This window comes from Vipera berus (assembly GCF_964194415.1).
Source record: "Vipera berus genome assembly, chromosome: 8".
NCBI classification, from domain to species: Eukaryota; Metazoa; Chordata; class Lepidosauria; order Squamata; family Viperidae; genus Vipera; species Vipera berus.
The window spans coordinates 16,365,850-16,387,799 of NC_138211.1; the positions used below are offsets into that span (position 1 = coordinate 16,365,850).

General features: G+C 37.8%; 2 protein-coding genes across 2 annotated transcripts in view; both read right to left on the reverse strand.

The window, feature by feature from the left end:
• Positions 1–572: 572 nt before the first annotated feature.
• Positions 573–21,950, reverse strand: part of LOC308671401 (zinc metalloproteinase-disintegrin-like protein H3) — a 287,574-nt gene continuing 266,196 nt past the window's right edge. The window contains exon 18 of the transcript XR_014027193.1: positions 573–1,083. The gene's annotated coding sequence lies outside the window, so the exon portion shown is untranslated. The remainder of the gene's footprint in view (positions 1,084–21,950) is intronic.
• The window catches only part of LOC308671403 (zinc metalloproteinase-disintegrin-like daborhagin-K), a 29,387-nt gene continuing 8,009 nt past the window's right edge, over positions 573–21,950 (reverse strand). The window contains exons 6-17 of the mRNA XM_081333566.1: positions 17,376–17,571; positions 15,267–15,329; positions 14,519–14,590; positions 13,806–13,975; positions 11,866–11,950; positions 10,625–10,755; positions 8,465–8,642; positions 7,354–7,443; positions 6,136–6,331; positions 3,536–3,638; positions 1,538–1,670; positions 573–1,032 (exon numbers count right to left, since the gene is read on the reverse strand). Coding sequence (XP_081189692.1) covers positions 988–1,032; positions 1,538–1,670; positions 3,536–3,638; positions 6,136–6,331; positions 7,354–7,443; positions 8,465–8,642; positions 10,625–10,755; positions 11,866–11,950; positions 13,806–13,975; positions 14,519–14,590; positions 15,267–15,329; positions 17,376–17,571 — 1,462 coding nt within the window. The 3' untranslated portion in view covers positions 573–987. The remainder of the gene's footprint in view (positions 1,033–1,537; positions 1,671–3,535; positions 3,639–6,135; positions 6,332–7,353; positions 7,444–8,464; positions 8,643–10,624; positions 10,756–11,865; positions 11,951–13,805; positions 13,976–14,518; positions 14,591–15,266; positions 15,330–17,375; positions 17,572–21,950) is intronic.

Sequence of the window (21,950 nt, forward strand, 5' to 3'; positions counted from 1 at the left end):
ACTTTCTACCTGTTGAATACAATAATTGATGGATTCTCTCTTCTGGCATCTTTGTATAATATAGTAGTTTTGTGAAATAAGGATGGGAAAATTTATAACTATTTGTAGACCCGTTACATAGGAGAAGCAATAAAAATAAATAAATAATAAAACTTTATTTTTCCTTTTTCGTCATTGTTAGTGTTGGTGTCATTTTTCTGTTTCTCTGTTTTTATTTTATTTTATTCATGTTGACAAATGAAAATAATATTTTTTTTTAAAAAAAGAAAATGCTTTGCTTCTTATCCAAGAAGCTTCTTCAGTTCTTCACTTAGATGAGAAGTGAAAGATTTTCAAAGAAAAGAAACAAAAAGGTGCACATTTGGAACTGTCTTATAATATGTGGATTTATTTATTGTTAGGGGCTCCTTCTGAGACAAAATATTATCTTTTGGATTTTCTGGATGACTGTGAATAAGTTCCTTTAATGCCAGTAGATAATTCTCCTGGTGGTTTACCTCAGTAATGTATGTAAGTTCTTGATGCGATTTACTCCAGCAAACCAAATTTGAAAAATGAGCCTTTACGAAATGCAGAATGAGAATAGTTTATTGATGGAAGCAGCTACATCTGGGAAAGCCAGCGTGAAATTTTGGGAGAGGAAACATTGACTTTGAATACACCAGCTCCAAAGGCAGAACTTGTTGCATTAAATGGGCTTTGCAATTGGCAAATGGTGAAAATGGCCATTTTTTTTTCTTGACAGCAAATAAGCCCTTGGTGTTTTACATGCCCATGGAGCTTTGTGGCAGAAAAAAGGTTTGATTACAGCAAAAGGTAAACAGATTAAATATGGAGAAGAAATATTACAGAATTTAGATTCCATCTGGAAGCTAAGGGTGATTTACTAGTAGGATGCAGGCAGATGGGTCTCTTTGGACTAGAGGGAAGCCGAACCTTATGGAAGAAGGATCTCCAAAATCAAATCTGTGAGAAGCCAGTGGTTGATTAGTAGGCTATATTCAGATCAACACATTGCCCGTTGCTGCAGACCTGTAAGTCAACGTAAGAAATTATCAATGGAGTAAGACAGCACTTTCCAAACTAACCGAAACTTCTTTCAGGTTCTATATTGTATAAAAATCAAGGGGAAGCGATTTTTGGGGGATTGCTTCATTGTTAGGTCACAACCAGCTATGCCCTGATTTTCTCATTTCTCTCTTCCACCTGCCCTATGGAGATACCTACAAGTTCAGAGAAAGGACTGTCTCTTGACAGTGTATCCAGAAGATACTGCAACAGGCTCTGAGAAGGCCAGGCATTTTGTTCTTGGAAGAAAGAAACAGCCCTGGACATTCACCTCATTTGTGGTGGCTCTTGTTTGAAGGAAAAACAAAATAACAACAACCAAAAAGACTAGATGGACACTTTTTCTTTTACTCAGATTCACCATAGTGTAGACCAACTTTCAGCAATGATCAATTGCAAAATTATTTTAATGATCACCCCCTGAAATCAGACTTTAGAGCCAACAGATTAGAGGTGAACATTTACTAACCTTTCCATCTCCACATTTCGTTCCATGATCAACCATTCCCTTATCTTCTTGATCGCGTCTATAGTAGGGATAGCAAGGAATCTGGGTTCCAAATGAATTATATGAGCAGTATAACCTGCCACATTTTTCATCTCTGCAAAGGAAACAGTCAATTCATACTAATTAATAAGAATATTTGCAAAAATTTGTTCCTTCCTTCCTTCCTTCCTTCCTTCCTTCCTTCCTTCCTTCCTTCCTTCCTTCCTTCCTTCCTTCCTTCCTTCCTTCCTTCCTTCCTTTTCCATATCCCCCATCTCACTAATAGAATGACTTTTGGGTGACTTACAATATAATGACTTTTGGGTGACTTACAATATAATAAAAAGTTAGAAAGTGCCACAAACAATTAAAATTAGAATAAAAGGTAAAAATTAAGAAACACGATGGGCAGCCTGGGGATAAGAATCTTCACTATTCCATCAGCCATCCCTATTGTAGCAGGCCTGTGTTGGGGCCCCAACCAAGTAGCAGAGCCATGTTTGAAGGTTGTTCCTGGGGGCCAGATCTCTGGGGACAGACTTCACCTCTGATAGGAAAATATCAGAACCCAGCATGACTGTGTTCCGTACCAGTTGCACTTTCTGAATACTCTTCAAGGGTAGCCCTATGCAGTAATCCAAGAGCACCTGACTATGGGAACAATCAGTTGATCTTGGGTTATCCTTTATGCATTTTTTATTAAAAAAATAGAGATGGAGAACCAGAGGTTTGTTCATCCTGAATATGAACTGGGTTGCCTTTAACATGTAACTGAAAAATCTCACAAGGTATTCCAAGGTTTGAAACAAAATAGAGAAACACAGTTCTGGTATCTCCAACTAGTTAACTGTGATTTCCCTGTTTTGGGGGTGAAGATAGTTTGAGTCATGATTCTCAACTTAAGAGCAAGGAATGCATCTATTATCCAGCTGGAAAATGCCTAAAGCAGAATTAGGAGATTTAGTTTTTCCAGATTCTTGCCTAAAGTTCCCCTAATCTCTGATCAGTGGATGACAAGAAGTTGAAATCTAAAGGTTGGAGCAGCTGCACTAAACATTGGACAGGGAAAGTGGCCCCCCAAAAAACCAGCTTTATTCCATTTCATTTTTTTTTAAAAAAAGGAAAAAGAAGTAATTAAGATTTAACTAAGGATGTATAAAATAAGAACTTCCCTTCCTTTAACAGGAAACAATAGCACAAGGGTCTCTGTGTTTGCATAAGTGCTAAAGTCAGAGTCCAGATTCACACACACCACTAAAACATGTGGTACCAATTTAGCCATTGTTGTTTCTAAATCAGGATTTATGACTAAATGCAATTCATAAACTCAGCCAACCAAGGTTTATTCAGTAATATGCAGGTTAAATAAGCTGGGTGATGTCAGCCCAATGAGAAAGGTGGATAATAGTGTAGTCCTTGACTTGACAACCACAACTATGTCCAGAATTTCCCTTGCCAATTTTACAACTTTTTTCCCATGGCAGTGAGGTGAACCACTACAATTGTTAAGTGAATAACACGGTTGTTAAGCAAATCCAAACTCTCCTATTAAATTTGCTTGCTGGAAGCTGGCTGGGAAGATGCAAAAATGGTGATCATATGACCTTGGGACCCTGCAACCCTCATAAATACAGGAACCCGAATTTTGATCACATGAGTACAGGATGCTCTGACAGATGGAAGTGGAAAAATCTGTTGTAAGTCACTTCTTTGAAGTCGCTAAATGAATGGTTAAAAGTCAAGGACTATCTTTCCTTTCCCACACAACCTTTTAAAAGGCACTTCTATCTTCACAACACTCTTTTGCTCCATCTTGTAACCCCAAATGGAAAACAAAGAAAATTAGCCATTCAGAAATTGGCTCATATTTCTATTGTTTTAGCTGGGCAACAGAGTCATATTCCCACAGATGTGGACCATAAAATATTTCTTATTATTCTTATATCATCATCATAGCAGGAAATAATTTAGATTGCTTACTGTGGTGTACATGGAATCTTTCTACCGTTTTCTTTTCTGCAGTAGGCATACTCAATGCCCAGACGATTATATTCAAAACATGAATCTTGAACCCCAGTTACATCTGCAAGAGGGAGTGAGGAACCAAGACAAATACTTGAATGTGTAACATGCCAGCAGGATAAAGAATGGCTTAAGAAATTTCAGAGGAGTTCCAAATAATTTAGTTAATATTGACTTACTTATTTATTTAACTATTCCTCATTATGAAGCTTTCACTATCACATACAGTGTTACACTAAACTTGCTTATTCCATTTGATGGACACAAAGCTGAAGCCACTACAATGCAACTTGCAGGAGACCATGCGATAAATCAATGACTAGGGGAATCTGAATCAAAGATTTTTTCCTCTGTGTCCGGCATTTTTAAACTTCAGCTTTCTCATGGATACATTCCAGTGCTGGAATGCAGTGAAGAAATGGATTCCCAGAAGGGAGGGGGTGAAATCCTGAGGAGTAAGAGGCAACTCTGCCTGGAGATCATGTGTGAGAGAAAGAGGGTGAAGACATCTCCTCCCTAATAGTTTACAGAGTGTATTGTAGATGCAGATAGTAGAATCCTTAGTGTGGCTAGATTTTGTCTATTGAAATGACACAAGAAATAATTCAGCTTTTAATAACCATCGTGTGTCATTCTTGTTTTGAGCCCTGTCAATTCCTGGGCACAAGCCTCTTTGAATACAGTTGGGTTACTTGCAAAGGATTGAGCTATTACTATTCTTTGGAATGTTACCTCATTTCATGCTATTTACCTGATCAAAATAATGATTTCTTTGTTTGAACTGAGAGTTTCCATTTTCAAAGCAATGGAAATAATACTGCAAGTGTCCATTTATTGTCCAAATCACATCCTCCATAAATCCAATTGATCGATTAATCATGCAAGTGGAGCAATGTTCTGATTTGTAATTCAGATTCCCAATCATCATCATATTCCACCTGACCCTTCATAAACAATTTGCATAAGAGGATGGAAGGGGAACGCATCAAATTTGCAGAGAATACCATACTGGCAAGAATAGCCATCACTCCACACGATAGGCTTACAATCCAGAAGGATCTTTTGAACATTGAGTTCAATCTAACAAAATTAAATTCAGTAGCGAAAAAGTAAAAAAAAATAATCTACATTTTGGAAAGAACAACCAAATGCACAGGTACAGAAGAGGTTATACCTGGTTCAGTTATAATAATTGTGAGAGGGATCTTGAAGCCCTAGTGGACAATCACTTAAATATGAGCCAGCAGTGTGTTGCAACTGCAAAATAACCCACACAGTCCTAGGCTACACTTTTGCAATAGTGAGAAATTGTTTTAGGCTACACTAACAGAGGGATAAAATCAAGATCACATGAACTGTTAGTACTGCTTTAAAAATCTTTGGAATATTGTGTACAGTTTTGTTTGCCACAGTATGAAAATGAATGCAGAGAAGAGGAGCAAATATGATTAGGGGACTGGAGGCTAAAACATATGAAGAAGGGTTGCACAAATTGAGTATGTCTAGTTTAATAAAAAGAAAGACTCTGGGTGACATGATATCAGTGTTCCCATATCTAAGGTGCTGCCACAAAAAAGAGGATGTCAACTGATTCTCCAAAGCACCTGAAGGGAGAGCACGACCAATGGATGGAAACTAATCAAGGAGAGAACCAACCTAGAAACAGGGAGAAATTTCCTCAGAGAACAGTTAATCAATGGAATGGCTTGCCTTCAGAGGTTGGGGTGCTCCAACATTGGAGGTTTTTAAGAAGAGATTGGAAATGTTATAGAGTCTACTGCTTGAACAGGAGGTTCGACTAGAAGACATCAAAGGCTCCTTAGAAATCTGTTGTTCTGTCCTTTTGTTAATTCTGATTCTTTTAATTAGTGACCCAAAACCTGTGTTTGGGACTTTATATATGCAAAGCCTCATTGCATCACTTATATACGACCAAGATAAATTTCCCTGTTTGCTGAAAACTATATGAAAAAGGAACTTATTTCACTTTTTCATACTGAAAATTTTGTGATAGTCTGGCATTAAAATGATGAGTGATCAGTGATAAGAATCACATCCCCCAACATCTGTTTCTTTATGCAAATTATGCCAAATGTATGGAAAATTTCAGTCGCAGGTTTGAATACTCTTAGTGCAGAGTCCCATGTTCAATTTACATTATCACTCATTGAGATTGGCTCAGATCTTTCTCCAATTTGGGAACGTATGAAAAACCCACAAAAATGTCCTTCCCCCAAAGTCCATCTCTGGGCTGTAAAGCCTACAAAGAATGGAGGCTTTAATCTTAAAAAATATTCCTTCTGGAAAAGACCTTCAGAAGTTATGGGTGCTCCAAAACTGGAGATTTTTTAAAGAAGAGACTGGAAATAGTATAAGGCTTCCTGCTTGAGCAGGGAGATGGACTAGAAGACCTCCAAGGTTTCTTCAAACTCAGTTATAGAACAGAAATGTAATAATGATTTACTATGAATACAAAGAAGAAAATATATTTCATTAATGGCAATGACATTCTTAATCTTTTATAATACCACTATTCTGAAATCCTAAGGTTGACTTACTTTGCCCTAAGAGAGCATGACATTGGTGATACATGATGGGGCACTTCCCATTGTAGCAGTAACCAAAGTTGTTTAGGCATGGTTTTCCATTCCTATGGAAGTCATCCGTGGGACAATCAGTAGATTGGCCAGTGCAGTATTCAGCCACGTCACACTCACCCCTTGCTGGCCGGCATTCTGTTCCTGCTCTCTTAAACTGTGGGTGACAATCAAAAATATTCCCAGCTATCACTCTTCAGCAGCAGAGATCAAATACTCAAAGCATGATTCACAACACATTTCAAAACCTCCTCTTCATCTGTCCTGAGGATCACCAAGCAAGGCATCCCTGCCTTGTTACAACTGTGTGTGGTGCCTAGAAGTCCCAGTCTGTCTTATTTGCTGACCATAAAGTGAAATTCAATTGGGCTTCCATGAAAGAACAACAAAAAATGAATTGCTGAACTTTTCATGATATATTTTAATTTCTTTACATGGGAAGAAGCATTCATAGAATTTTCTGTCATGTGCTGAAAAACACGTGGCTCCCTTCTCCTGCTGTGAATCTACAGTAGACTTGTGATGGAAATATGGAAATAACAAAATGTTTTGGGCCACTTTGCTCAAAAGGTTCATTATAGAGTCAACTGGGATCCCACATACTGTAGAAAGAAGGAATGAGGAACTTGCACCTCTCTAAATTCAGGTGTTTTGGTGGCGCATTCTGGAGATGCTGCAGGACCATGAAAAAACACCTGAATTTAGAGCTTTAGAGAGCAGGAAGAGAACTTAAGGGGGGAAAAAGGCAACTTTGCTTCTAGAAGTCTCCTGCACCTATATTCATCCTAAAAGGCTCAGAGAGAAAAATGTCACAGCATTACCAAAGACCTCTTAGAACCTTCCAGAAAGTCAGGAAGCTGAGTTAGGGCACCAATCTCAAACATTGCCCACCCTTGTTTAAACTTAGTTTCCATGCAATCTCAGTCAAAGAACAAATATATTATTTTCACAGACATGATTGAACATGCTGAAAGAGTGCATTTGAGATTGAGACAAGGCTGAAATTTTGTTAAATTATTCTCCCTATGCATATGTTCTTAAGGGTCAGATAAACTGGAAGAAAGGGATAGGAATAAGGTTAAAATGTTTTGATCAACAGCCAAGAGATATTACATTTCTATATGGTTAGTATGGAGCAGGGTAAAATCTCTCCTGCTGTTAAAAATAAACAAGCCTTACTTTGCACTGGTCACAACACTCTCCAGATTCACACTCTACCCATGAGTGTAGTTTACACGATGCAGCATCACAGCATGGATTTTGACAATTCTGAAAACCAAAACATATCAAATGATGTCATAGAATTTTCTGACTGGTCTTTTTTATTGGTCTATTTTGAAGAGGGATGCTGCCAAGGAAAAAGATATTTCTGCAATGTATTCCCTCTTATGGGTTCATGCTAGCAAATGCACAAACTGTTTGTTATTGCAAACATATAATGGCATATATCCAGGAAAGAGCCTTATCTGATATTTCCTATGTGAAAAAAATAAAACAAAAGTTATGTAGGCTTCCTAATTGTGAAGCCCACATAACCTACAGCCCCATTCCTTTCTTATTCATGAGGGATTTTCTACTCATCATGCCAGCCTTTGAGGTAGTCCAGAGAAGAAGCACCAAACATGAGCATTAACACTACCTTGATTGTAAGGTTACAGTAGCAGAATCTTTCAATAATGAAAGTACATTTCTACCACCTCATTTTTTCGGACCAAGAGAATAGGTGGGATATGTTCCTCTTGAGATGTTTTCCATGCTCCATTGCTTCTGCAGGCTAATCTACTTCTTATATGACCATTGAGTAGACTTTTCTCCTCCTTTTGTCTCTCAAGGACATTCTCACAGACCATTACAGGTGTATTTAACAATATAAAAAGAACACTAAGTTACTGTTCTTATAAAAAATATTATTAGGATCAGAGCATAGATTGAAGATCATCAGTTATGGGAGGAAGCAGCTCAAAATATAGTGGAACAGATAATGTGGCCATATCAACAAAATAGGAATTTTCAGGAGAGAAGAATTTTTCTGGTCAATTACTTATTTTTTTTAAAAAATACAGATTCTTCCCCAAATGGATATGAGATAACAATTCTCCATTTCTCTACAACTGGTTAACTAAATCCAAGAAACCACTCATACATGCATGTACATAAAGGGCACAAACCTATGCCACTCACAATCTAACTTCTTGGATGGCTCAAACCACTTAGAAAGCCATATGATTTTTCAAGGATTCCCATTTTTGAGAAAATTCTGCATATTCTTGTTGATTAAAAAAAGACTTACTTCAGGAGAGCCACAGTCACATTCTTCTTCCCGCTCCAAAAGTTCATTTCCACAAGCTGGAGGTGAAACAATATCTGTTCTCAAGGGTTGGTTGATAATGCATTCTGGGTTATATTCAGTAAGATACCTCCTATACTGGATTTGACTACAATTGCTGAAATATTTGGAAGGTTGATGGCTGTAGAGATGAACCAAAATAAGACCATGACATCATCCATATTTGGACTAGGAACAGAATTCATTACAAAAAGATATAAGATGGAAAAGGGATGGCTAATGAAGAAATGCAGTGGTTTTTTCCCCTCTAAAGCTAACAAAATAGCTAAGAGAAATGATTTGTACCCCTTGATCTTACTCCCAGATTATGCTCCCTCAGTTTTACTTCCACTAACTTTCCTTTTTTAACAAAATACATTTGCAATGAGAACTCCATCTGATATTAGTTGATCGAGCTGCGTCTTGTGTTTGAATGGGCTACCTTTTATTTTCATTTTTAGTCAGACTCTCTGTGGAAGGAAAATAATATAATTGAAGGGAAAACTGTGGAATTTTGATTCAGTTTTTTTTTCTTTTGGAGGGATAGGACTTTTTACAACAATGACTAGAGAGCTAAATATGCTAACTCTCTATTTGCCTTAAAGTATTTTTTGTTGATTTTTTTTGTTGAAAAGGTGATAATATCAGCAACATGCCACTGACCTTTGAAGCTGCATACTTTAATAGATGCAAACATGGCATCACAAGCCCAGCAAAGCACCTTCCTAATGTTAATTCAAATCATTAGGAATATAATCATTGTCCCTCAAGTTAGGAGGTGGAAACAACAACGCAAAGAGAATCTGATGGTGGCCATTAAATAGACAAGATGGTCTTGTCTATTTAATGGCCAAAGTTGCACCAGACCCCTTTTGTGGGGTTGATTGAGCCAAATTGTTTTCTAAGCAAAGTCCTTTGCACAAAACACCACAAATTGTCTAGAAGTATTAAAGAATAAGCATGATGCCCAGAAATCCTTCAGGAAGGACAGGAAAGGCTACGTGGCATTCTCCATACTTCCTGGCCTCCTTGCCCTTGCATGAAATAGGAGGCAACAAAATCCTCGGGCTTTAGCAGAAGAAACCAGAAATTGATCCATAGCTGGGATGCTCACTGAGCCTACACAAAACTCTTACACAAAAGTTATGGGGAGTTTTGCAAAAGACAATTGCTGAGAAGATTTTCCTTTCTTTTTCCTTTTCTTTTTCTTTCTTGATGAAGTAAGGCCTAAACTTGCACCCGGAAGAAAATATTGGTAGTCCTTGACTTGCTGTCACAACTGGGACCAGAATTTCCATTGCCCACCAAGCAAGTTGTTAAGTGAGTCATGCTCAGTTTTACAACCAGTTTTGGCATTTTGTTAAGTGAATCACATAGTCATTAAGGGACCCAGCTTGCTCCACTGGCTTTGCATATGGGAAGACAGCTGGGAAAGTCACAAATGAGGATCCCATGAATGCAGGATGCTGCCCAAATTTTGATTTTGTGACTGAAGGGAGGCTGCGATGGCTGTAACTTCGAGGACCGGTCATAAGTCAGCGTTCTCAGGGCCATTGTAACTTCAAACGGTTGCTAAACCAATGGTTGTAAGTCAGTGACTTCCTATACGTTGCTACCTGTTGATTTCAGAAGACTGCAATATATGGCAGAGATGTCACATATTCTACCTTGATGAAAGGGCGAGGCAGGAAAACCCCAAGGATGCTAATTTATCTTTTTCTTCCTCCTGTTGCCAGATTCAGAATATTTTTTTCCCATTCTGCTTCCCACTTTAGGAAAGTCTTTAACGTCTAACTTGGTTTCCTCTTTTATCCATCACAGTTGTTAATATTTGGGTTTTTTTGGTTATGCTTACTACGCTGTTTCTTTAAACTCTGGGGTTTTGTAGGAAGCTACTGAATGATGGCTATTCAATTGCTGAGAACAATTCTATCTTTTTAAATATGGCCCATTTTAACTACATATGATAAAGTGACACACAAATGACCAAAACCCTCTTTTTTTGTAACTCCCTGACCATTTCATTTTTTGGGAAGTTCTCAGTATATTTAATTTAACAATTAATTGCAAGCATTTAAAAATAACTTGATTGGAAAGGCATTAAACGTTTTCCTCAATCCTTACCTTAGCATGGCAGACATAATGCATGAGTTACCACCACAAGTACAGTATTTCCCATCATGACTAAGGCCCAGGTTATGACCCAGCTCGTGGGCCATTGTAACTGCAACCAAAAGATTTGTGTCGCTATGATCCTGAAGAAACGAGAATACTTTATTTATTGTTAGTCCGCCAAGGAACTGAAAGTGAATCCAATTATTATTAGCACTAAGTGGCTAAAACTGGTGACCAAGTGACCAATTTTAAGTTGAGGATACCATCTCAGGATTCCTCTATCTCTTCTGAATGTATGTGTGCCCAGCAAGATTCCAGAACATACACAAATACAATTAGAAGGAAACTTTAAAGCCCAGAAGCTACAGCTCAGGAGAAGATCAAAACCTATGCATCCATTTGCTGTCTGCATTTATTCATTTACTAAAACTTACAGGCAATTTCAGTCCAAAAACTATTCAGTGTCTTTTGCTACAAGCTAGCATTTTCAGAATATTGAAGGTAGCCATCCTAAAAAGACTTAAGAATGAGTTGGTCTTTCTGAATAAAATGGCCTTCTAGAGCAAGCAGGCTTACGAATACCTACTACTACCAGGATCCTAACTCTGCTTAAACAACAAAACTCATAAAGTTTTGTTTCTTAATAAGTTTTTTTTATTGCCATGTCTCTCCATTCTTTCTACATGAACAAAAAGCTAACTTTACTGTTTCTCAGTAAATGCATAGCATCACCTTAACTAATATGGTTTTCTTGCAGGATCTTAAAATACTGCAGTTTTTTCCCCTTTTAAGTAGATTTAGTATTCTTTCATTTTCTGAACGTAGTAGAATTCAGTAATATGCAATCTAGATACTAAATTTCTTGGAATGAAAGTGGGATGATTCATGCTTGTCATTAGGATTGCTAAGATTATTGTTCAGAAACATTATCTGGAAGTATTGTAACATGAATTGACCTGCTCATTTGCCAATCAGAGCACAGTTTGACTCCTCCTAATCCAGAAACATTATAATATATTGTCGTCTTTGACATATACAGTAGCTCATTGCATACAAATAGCTTGTTCTAGAATGCATTGTGCCAAAATACCACCAGTTGAGGCAGGACCTGGAGATGTCAAATCCATAAATAAATATGGATGAAAATGACGTTGATCAAAAACAAGAAGAGACTTCATTTGTAAAGAAGTTATGCCTGTATGTAAGTTTTCACTTGAGTACAAATAAATAACAGGTATCCTTTTACTAACCTGAACAATTCCTGTAGAAAACTTCGGCTGGCACATGGTGCTTACGTAAGCCAATCCTATAGTTGGTCCATCGAGGTCAATGGCTCTATAAGAAAGAAGGGGAGGGGGATGAAATTGATAGAACATAGAAGCATGTTATATAGACTTAGGGCATATTTCACTATGGCTTTCTACAAACCCCTCAACCCGTCCTCAGTTACTACCAGTTTTCAGAATGTTAGAATTCATTTTAGGCTCTAGTCTCAGAAGCCATTTAACTAAGCAGGTCTGTTAAAAATATTCAGGATGCATTTTCACTACCTGGTGAGTTTGGCTGGTGTTAGCATGAATTAGGTTGGGGAGAGGGGTTAGCATGTTGTCTGAATCCAGCCTATTTGGGTGTTGTGATTCAGGGTCAGCCTGTGGGTTCGGCAGTTGGGTCGGATGACTCAGAGGAGAAGGAGGGGGGTGTTGAAGAGCTTGCTGATGATGGCCTTGAGGCTCCGCAGAGCCCTCAGCCAGGCCCCTCCCACCTGGTCATGACGGAGACCCAGCTGTGTGAGCCTGACAGCGTGGATGAAGATGAGCCACAGCTGGCCCTGTTCAAGGACGCCCGACGCAGGAGGCAGTCAATCAGGAGTAAACAGAGGAAGGCAATGGGGCACCTTGGAAGGAGGCAGAGAGAAGCCACGCCCTGAACTGTATAAAAGGGGAATGCGTGGGAGGGCTGGTTTGCTGAAGGCAACCACTTGAATAGCTCCTGTTTCATGGTTCGTGTCTTGTTTTGCTCTGTTTTTGTATTCATAAATTTGGCAGGCTTAATTCCAGCCTCTTGCCTTCTTGTAAAAGGGGTTGTCCCTGCCTTTTCTGCAGGGCCGGTAGCAGGCTGGTACAGAACATTGGGTCAATTTAATTCCATTAACTATGCAACCCCCCAAAAAAACATATTTATTTACTAGATTTTGTCTATCAATTTAGCTGTGTGGTTTAAAAAGACTAGATGGTTTTGGGAAAGGGGATTGGGTGGCAAGTCAAATCTCCATCTGTGGGTAAAATAAAATTGATTTTTTTGTATTTTTTAATATTCTCGCTTGCACTCAGATCTGTCCTCCATCTAGTCCCTATTTCATAAGACCTACTTGTTACGCAAGTATCCTGTAAGATTTCTCACAACACATTTGTTATTTATGCAATATCTTATAGATATAAGACAATAAACATGTCAATTTCCCACTCATGAAATTGTATGACAATATATAGGCAGATGGGGTATGGAACTGAGCAGTTAAGACAGTGGGATTGTAGACTGGAAGGTGGACAGCTTGAGACCTAAGTTCTGCCTGATGCAGTGAGCTCCTGTTACTTGTTTCAGCTCCTGCCAACCTAGCAGTTCAAAAGCACACAAACACAAGTAGGTAAATAGGGACCACTTAGGGGAAGGTAATAGCATTCCATATGCTGGCCACATGACCATGGAAGCATCTTTGGACAATGTTGGCTCTTCAGCTGTGAAACAGAGCTGAGCACAAACCCCTGGAGTCGGATATGACTGGCAGGGAAACATTCACACACACACAGACACACACACGTGTATATATATGCACATATTGCTAAGCAGTATCTATAGATTCCAAATTTTATTATTTTACTTTACTCTTGGTTTATCTGTTGTATAATGCAAGTGTTCATTTAGTTGATGCAGAATGGGAACCAAAACATTATTTAATTGACTTAAAAATGCATGTGTAAGTAGAGCAAAATTATAGCAGGATAATCAAATAAGTTTCAATGTTAAAAGCAGGTAAAATGAAATCAAGCTGAGTTTTTCACCTGCAATCATTCAAGGACTTCTCAAAACCAGCTCTCATCTACAAAAAAAAAGTGCTCTGTGCAAGCACTAACCTCCCCATAACTCTCCACTCCCAGCCACCCGCACTCCCTTTCCCCACAATGAGACGTACGTGAGTAACTGAGCATTATCATGTCTTTGGCGACTCAGCAAATCTCTTTTTCTCCATTCTCCAAATGAGTCCAAAGTAACATTTGCTGCTGACGCCACGTTAATCAAATCTCTGTAGGACCAAACTTCTAGGCGAACCAGTGCTACACGAATGTACAGAACTCTGTAAATCTGTCAGGTGGACATGGCATCAGTCAGAAACTCAAAACACAAGTAAACTTTGAGAAACATTTCAAGATTAAAAAGCAACTGATCTTGGCTTTTGTAAGCAGGTTTCTTTTCAGAGATCCGTTTCATAATCAACTGAGCTTGGAAAAGGCTGCCTCTGCCCATCTCTTTCTAATCTCCCAGTTCAGAACCATTAACCACAGCCTGGAAGAATCCATCTACCGACATAGTTCTGATGGAATTCTTGCAACACTTTTGGACTTGCATCCTCCCAACACAGTGACTGTATTCTCATAAGAGGCTTATTAAACTGGTTACTGAATTAACCCATTTTCTGGGATAACCTCACATGCTGGATCACCAGCTAGGCAAAGTAACCTAGTTTTGCCTCACTCAAAGCTTCAAAAGTTAGCATTCTTGTAGAAATCCATCTTCTCTCTCTCTTTAGCTGGTTAAGTGTGTTGTGTGAACACAGTGAAAATCTGGGCTGGGGCTGAGAGAATTTTAAAATCAACAAGTGAAATAATATTTGCCATGTCCTCTTACCTCATTTATAGTGTTGACCATTTCAAATACCCATGTTCTTATAGCAGTTGAATCATTGTTGTATTTCATGGCCTACAGAAAAAATAAAAATGTTAAGATGAGATCATAATTACAGGAAGAAGGGAAAGAAGGAGGGAGAGAAAGAACATATCAGTGAAAGGATCACTGAATTTGTTGATGTAATAATAATTTTTATCCAAGCAGTCCAAAGAATTCTTTTGTGCTGATTTTTTAATCTACATTTGTCCCATTAATATATTAAGGTTTTTAAGTTTTCAGTAGCATACATGGGCTTTTTTCCTGGTTGGAGAAAATTTTGGTCAGCCTACTGAAATGCTTTCGTAAACTGGATGCTATATTTCCACATTCAGAGATGTGTGAAATACGCATTGCTCACTATACATCTTATTCTTTGTGTGTTGTCAGCTTGGACAAACGAAGAGTGTGGGAATGTTTCAAAGAAACCTACAGAACTGTTTAACCAGTGTGGGATAAAAATAAATTTAGATGGTATCCAGAAAGAACAAATGTGCAAATTAGAATATATTTACTCTAATGACTCTTAATTTTGTAAATATTGTTTGGGTTCAATAACAAAAAATATCAAAGTTTATGATAAAGCACATTTTAAGAGAAAGCTAGTTAAGATGTTTATTAATCTCTTCAAAAATACCCACATCAAAAAAGGCAGAAACAAAATGCTGTGCTCAATGCAGAAAGAAAATGGAAAGATATCCAGGATACTTACCATCCTGTGGTCCACAACAATGACAAGCTCAACGTAACTGTAGGGGTTAAAGTATCTGTGTTGCTAAACAGAACAATAAACAAAAAGGCTGTTTAGACATGTTGCTCCCAGCAGCCAACAGGAATGTTGGTCATCATCAGATAATAGGAAAAGTGCTTGTTTTACTCTCTGGTCAAAATACTTGAACTTTCAGAAATATTGGTTCTTTCAAGAAGACATAGGGAGACAGCTTGTTAAAATTTTAGCCCTGGGCCTTGAGCCCTTCGGAACTGGGCCATGGAAGTAGAAGGTGAGCACCTGCATCTCCACTTGCATTTCCAGTGAGCAAGCATGGGTGGGTGTGCTCCATTTGCATGAGTGGGTGCGTGTGCCCACTGTTTGCATAAATAGAGCTGGGTGCACGCATGACCCCACTGCTCACATGGAACCTTCCCCTGTCCCCCACCTGTGTGCAAAGATGGAAAGGTTGGGGAACTCTGACTTAAAGAAAGTGCTGACAAAGTTCTGAGGAAAAAGTACATTATGCTATGGATTGTCAAGCACGAAGAATTCATTTTCTTTATATTAATAAGGTGTGGCACTTGTTTCCAATTAATCTGTTTTTGGAATTTATGATGCCTACATTTAAAGATAAAGGTATATATGAATACCTAATTCTGAACAGAATTTAATAGGAATAAGAACAGGCACATGAGTAAATTGCTCTCTTTGACTTGTTTTTCAGCCTGTCAAAATGATGCTTCAATGACTTTCTCACCTTGCCTTCCCCTTCTCAAACAAAGGATCCCAACCAATCACGTGAGAAACACAGTGATGTAGTCATGCTATGGAACCAATTAGACTTGGCCTGCAATCATATCACACTATGCATCAAAGACAAGGTAAGGGGAGGCAATCAGACATTTTGACCCACTGAATTCACTCTTAATGGCTAAAGAATTGTGCCTTTCTTTTGATGTAATTTTAAAGTGATTACTGAAATATTGCTCCAGAGTTCTCAGGCACAAGGAACAAAGAACCATGGTTAATTGCTCAGAGTAGTTTCTTTATTGCTGTTCTCCTATAGAGGGGAATCTAGCCAGACTAAAGCACACTCTGTGTAACCATGAGATACACCCTGAGAGGGCTTTAGGGAGGATCCCTTCCGGACTTCTTTCTGCAATCCAAGGACTCATTTCTGATCTGCCTCTTATTTCCCTGGGAAAGAGCCCCTCCCTCCTGCATTCCACTGTTGGATTCCACCACCAGAGTACCCAGATTGCTCAGGAAATGCACTTTTGCTAAGAGCTGAATGTGTGAGTGTGCATTACTTGCTTTTTTCCCTAGGAAAGCGTTCTCGTGTTTTTTCAGCATACAGAGCTACAAGGCCAAATTGCGAGTTCTAGAGTGCAATTTCTCTCCTTGCTCTCTGACAGCCAATTTGAATAAAGTGTTCAAGATCTGACATTGAGACAAGAACACTCAAGATAGTGGACCAATTAAGGACCAATTAAACATAACCTGCTGAGGATAAAGATTCTTGAATTGCCAGAAACACATTTTAATAAAAAAAGTTGAGATTTTGAACTTCTAGATATGTATCAGGCAGTTTCATCTTTTGCCACCAAAAGGAAGGAAGGAACTGTCACTTTGGATGCATCGTTTGTTTTCTAATTTTTGTCCCTTCAGTAAAGGAGGAAAATATTGGGAATATGAGGGTCAATTGTGACCAGATTCAATTCGTCACTTTTTATTCAGTCATTGACAATCCAACTTGATGGTTCAAATCAAATTGGAAAATGGATTCAAGATTATGTAATGGTCTTATCAGACATCTCAAAACAGTTAAATTTGATTTTTTAAAATTGATTTAGAACGTTGAGATAATTTGGAGATTCATTTAAATCTATTTTGATTTTGTATGACCAAAGAAACTGCTATAAGCCTGGAACAGGTATTTTCTGTTCATCAAATTTCCATTGTTTCTTTTATACCATGGCTAAAATAAAAATATAGAAATGGGGGCTTCTCCCTTTAGAATTCTATCTAATTACCCCTCCCCAAAAGAATTTCTCCTTTACATTTTCGAAACAATATCTGGTCTCAAACTATGTTTATTATGAGACTTACTTCAGAAGTAGCAACTAACTGAGAGGTCTTTTTGATGGGCTCATCTGATTCCCAATTAGTCTGGGTTACCCCACACATTTTGGGGGCCTCATCCTCTTTTTCTATGTTTTCATATTTGTAGACTGCATGGGCTTCACTGTCGGGAAGCTTCAAGGGTTCAATTAAGTACGTCTCCCCTCGAAGCTTGAAATGTCCTCTGTAAAACAATGTGGAAAAGGGTGATCAGAGATGGAGAAGCAAGAGAAGAGAATATTGTTAGTTCAGAGATAAACTGCACTGATGAGTTGCCTAGTTGGGTAATGAAACTCAGCTCTGAGACCCATTTTTAACTAACCAAGTCAACATTCCTCATGTTTTTGAATCCCTTCTTAAAATTCACTGATTTTTTTTTAATTTTCTTTCCTCAGCACTCATATCACTTTCTCATACTTCTCAAAGATACAGCTATGATCAGAAAGATATAAGAGATTTCACACACTCAATGCAACCATGAAATATCTGTACAGTATTTGTTTGGAGATACTTTGGCATGGAATCCAATATTGTATATTTCCTAGGATGTTAAAAAAATAAAATTTCTATCTATACAAATGCAAGACTAAAGCTATTTGAAAGATTCTGTTTTTGTGCACAACTTTATCTCACAAGGGTGAAATACTTAATATCCTATCAGAGAGAATACTTAAAAAAGAAACATTTGTTTAAAAGAGCTAATTTCAATAAACTTAGAGAGACCATGGGAAGGATTCCATGGATGAGAATCCTAAAGGGGAAAACAACTCAAGAAGCTTGGGAAATTTTGAAAAGTGAGATAATAAAGGCCCAGTCTAGTAAAATGCCAACAAAGAAGAAAAATAACAGCTCTCAAAAGAGACCAGCTTGGCTGCATAAAGAACTCTCTGATAAATTGAAAGATAAAAAGGACAAGTATAGGAAGTGGAAAGAGGGGCACATAACTAAGGCAGAATATCAGCAAACAGCCCGTGCCTGCAAAGATGAAGTGAGGGAAGCTAAGGCTCAAAATGAACTAAGGCCTGCAACCAAAGTCAAAAATAACAAAAAATGCTTATTTCAACATATAAAAAACAAGAAAAAAGTTAAGGAAATGATTGGTCCATTAGTGGGGGAAAGTGGCAAGAAGCTGACAAGCAATAGGGAGAAAGCAGAACTATTTAACTCATTTTTTGCATCTGTCTTTTACACAAAGGCAAAAAACAGTCCAGCCTACCAAAACCAGAATAGAAACAGAATAGAAATGCAAGTTAAGATAGGCAAAAAAATCGTAAGTGAACACCTGTCCAGCCTAGACGAGTTCAAATCACCAGGACCAGATGGATTACACCCCAGAGTTCTCAAGGAGCTGGCAGACATGATCTCAGAACCACTGAACTATATTTTTCAAAGATCCTGGAGCACTGGGGAACTCCCAGAGGACTGGAAGAGAGCTGATGTAGTTCCCATCTTCAAAAAAGGGAAAAAAATAGATCCAGGAAACCACAGACCTATCAGCCTGACCTCAATACCTGGGAAGATTCTGGAAAAGATAATCAAACAACAAATCAGCGAACACCTTGATGCAAACAAAGTCATCACTAAAAGTCAACATGGGTTTGTCAAAAACAGATAATGCCAGACAAATCTTATTACATTCTTTGACCAAGTGACAAAATTAGTGGACCAGAGGAATGCTGTAGATATAATTTACTTGGACTTCAGTAAGGCATTTGATAAAGTAGATCACAACCTACTACTTGATAAGATAGAAAAATGTGGGTTAGATAGCATCACCACCAGATGGATTCGTAGCTGGCTGATAGGCTGTACTCAGCATGTGGTCCTCAATGGAACCGCATCTACATGGAAGGAAATGTTAGTGGGGTGCCCCAGGGCTCTGTTCTGGGCCCAGTGCTCTTCAATATCTTCATTAACGATCTGGATGAGGGGATAGATGGGGAACTCATCAAATTTGCAGATGACACCAAGCTTGCAGGAATAGCCAATACTCCAGAAGATAGGCTTAAAATACAGGAGGATCTGGACAGACTCAAACACTGGGCGCTATCTAACAAAATGAAATTCAATGGTGAAAAAAGTAAGGTTCTACATTTAGGCAGGAAAAATCAAATGAACAGGTATAGCATAGGTGGTACCTTGCTCAATAGTAGTAACTGTGAGAAGGATCTCGGAGTCCTAGTAGACAATCACTTCAATATGAGCCAGCAGTGTGCTGCAGCTGCCAAAAAAGCCAACACAGTGCTAGGCTGCATTAACAGAGGAATAGAATCAAGATCAAGTGAAGTACTAATACCACTTTACAATGCTTTGGTAAGGCCACACCTGGAATACTGCATCCAGTTTTGGTCACCACGATGTAAAAAAGATGTTGAGACTCTAGAAAGGGTACAGAGAAGAGCAACAAAGTTGATTGGGGGACTGGAGGCTAAAACATATAGGGAACGGTTGCTGGAATTGGGTATGTGTAGTTTAATGAAGAGAAGGGTGAGGGGTGACATGATAGCAGTGTTCCAATATCTCAGGGGCTGCCCCAAAGAAGAGGGAGGCAAGCTATTCTCCAAAGCACCTGAAAGCAGGACAAGAAGCAATGGATGGAAACTAGTCAAGGAGAGAAGCAACCTAGAACTAAGGAGAAACTTCCTGACAATTAGAACAATTAACCAGTGGAACAACCTGCCTCCAGAGGTGGTGAATGCTCCAACACTGGAGGTTTTTAAGAAGAGACTGGACAGCCATTTGTCTGAAATGGTATAGGGTTTCCTGCTTGAGCAGGGGGTTGGACTAGATGACCTCCAAGATCCCTTCCAACTACTTCTTCTTCTTCTTCTTCTTCTTCTTCTTCTTCTTCTTCTTCTTCTTCTTCTTCTTCTTCTTCTTCTTCTTCTTCTTCTTCTTCTTCTTCTTCTTCTTCTTCTTCTTCTTCTTATTATTATTATTATTATTATTATTATTATTATTATTATTATTATTATTATTTGATTAAAGAAAAAGAAAAAAATGGAATATATTATTTTAAGAGGGATGAATGCTTCTTTTTTCTCTTTTGTGTTCTTTTTCTTGCTATGAGTAATATAGAAAAGTTGAAATGATTTAAATAAAGGAAATGTTTTAGATACTTAAGTGTGACTGAATCTAAGAAAAACATTTTTTTAAAAAATTTCAGTAAGAGTTAAAGGATTAGATGATAGATGTATTGAATGGAAAGTTTAAAGATTAAAGATTAAATATATTCTTAATTATGGTGAAAAAGAATAAGAAATTAAGGAAATAAATATATTAATTTAGGAATAGATATTTTAAATAGTATGTTATTTCTTATGTTTCTTTACTCTTGTTTTCCTTTCTCTTTTTCCTTTTCCTTTTTCTTTTTTTCTCTTTTCATTGTTTTGCCTATTTCTTAAGAAATGTAAAAGTGTGAGATGGCTTATATGGAAAAAATAGAGTTAAATTTGTAAATGTAAATGTAATTAATTTTTGAGAAAATCTTCACCAGCAAGAATATTTAGAATTTGGTGGGAGAAATAGACTAAAATAAGGATTGTAACAGGATTTAGGATGAGGCAATCAGAATGATTGAACAGAAAAGAAATACTATAGTAATATGATTATTATTTTTAGGAATATTGGAAAAACGTATATATTCAATTGTTTTTATCAAAATAATAAGAACTGTATTAACACAATGCTTGCAAAAGAGGTTATTTTGGGGAAAGAAGAAATCAACTAAAATTAATATGTGGAATATGGATTATAGAAATTAATTGTTAATGTTTCATTTACAAATGTAACCCGGAAGACACACTGTTCATCAATTATTGAGTGGGGAAAAAAATCAATAAATTATATTTAAAAAATAGAATTCTTGGCAAGCATCTTCACAGAGAGGGCAATGCAGAATAACATGAATAACAATACAGACAATAAGGAGCTGGAGGCTAAAATACATGATGAATGATTGCAGGAACTTGGTACATTCAGTCCAATGACAAGAAGGAGCAGAGATGACATGATAGTCTTTCAATATTAAAAGGGCTGTCACAAAAACGTGTGGGACAACCTATTCTCCAAATCACCTGACAGCAGGAGAAGAAGCAATGGATGGAAAGTAATCAAGGAGAGAACCAACTTAGAAGTAAGGAGACTTTTTCTGACAATTGGAACAATTAACCAGTGGGAAAGTATATATTCAGATGTTGTGGGTGTTCCATCACTACTGCTTTTTAAGAAGAGATTGACAGCCATTTGTCTAGATTGATATAGATCTCCTAGTTGAGCAGGAGGTTGGACTAGAAGACCTCTAAGGTCCCTTCCAAAGCTTTTATTCTGTCATACTGCTTTACTTTATTATTCGGTTGTTTTTCTTTTATATTCCATCTATTCATTTATTCCTCCACTGCATGGACACAGTCTCTGTTCAAAGGGGATCTTTTAGTTTCTTCCTTCAGTAACAGACGTTGAGAGGAGGTTGATTCCGACTAATGATAAGGACCTTCTGAATTTTGGGATCTTTATGTGGCTAAGATATGTAGCTGGTTGGAGAAAGTGTGCAGAGTGGCTCGG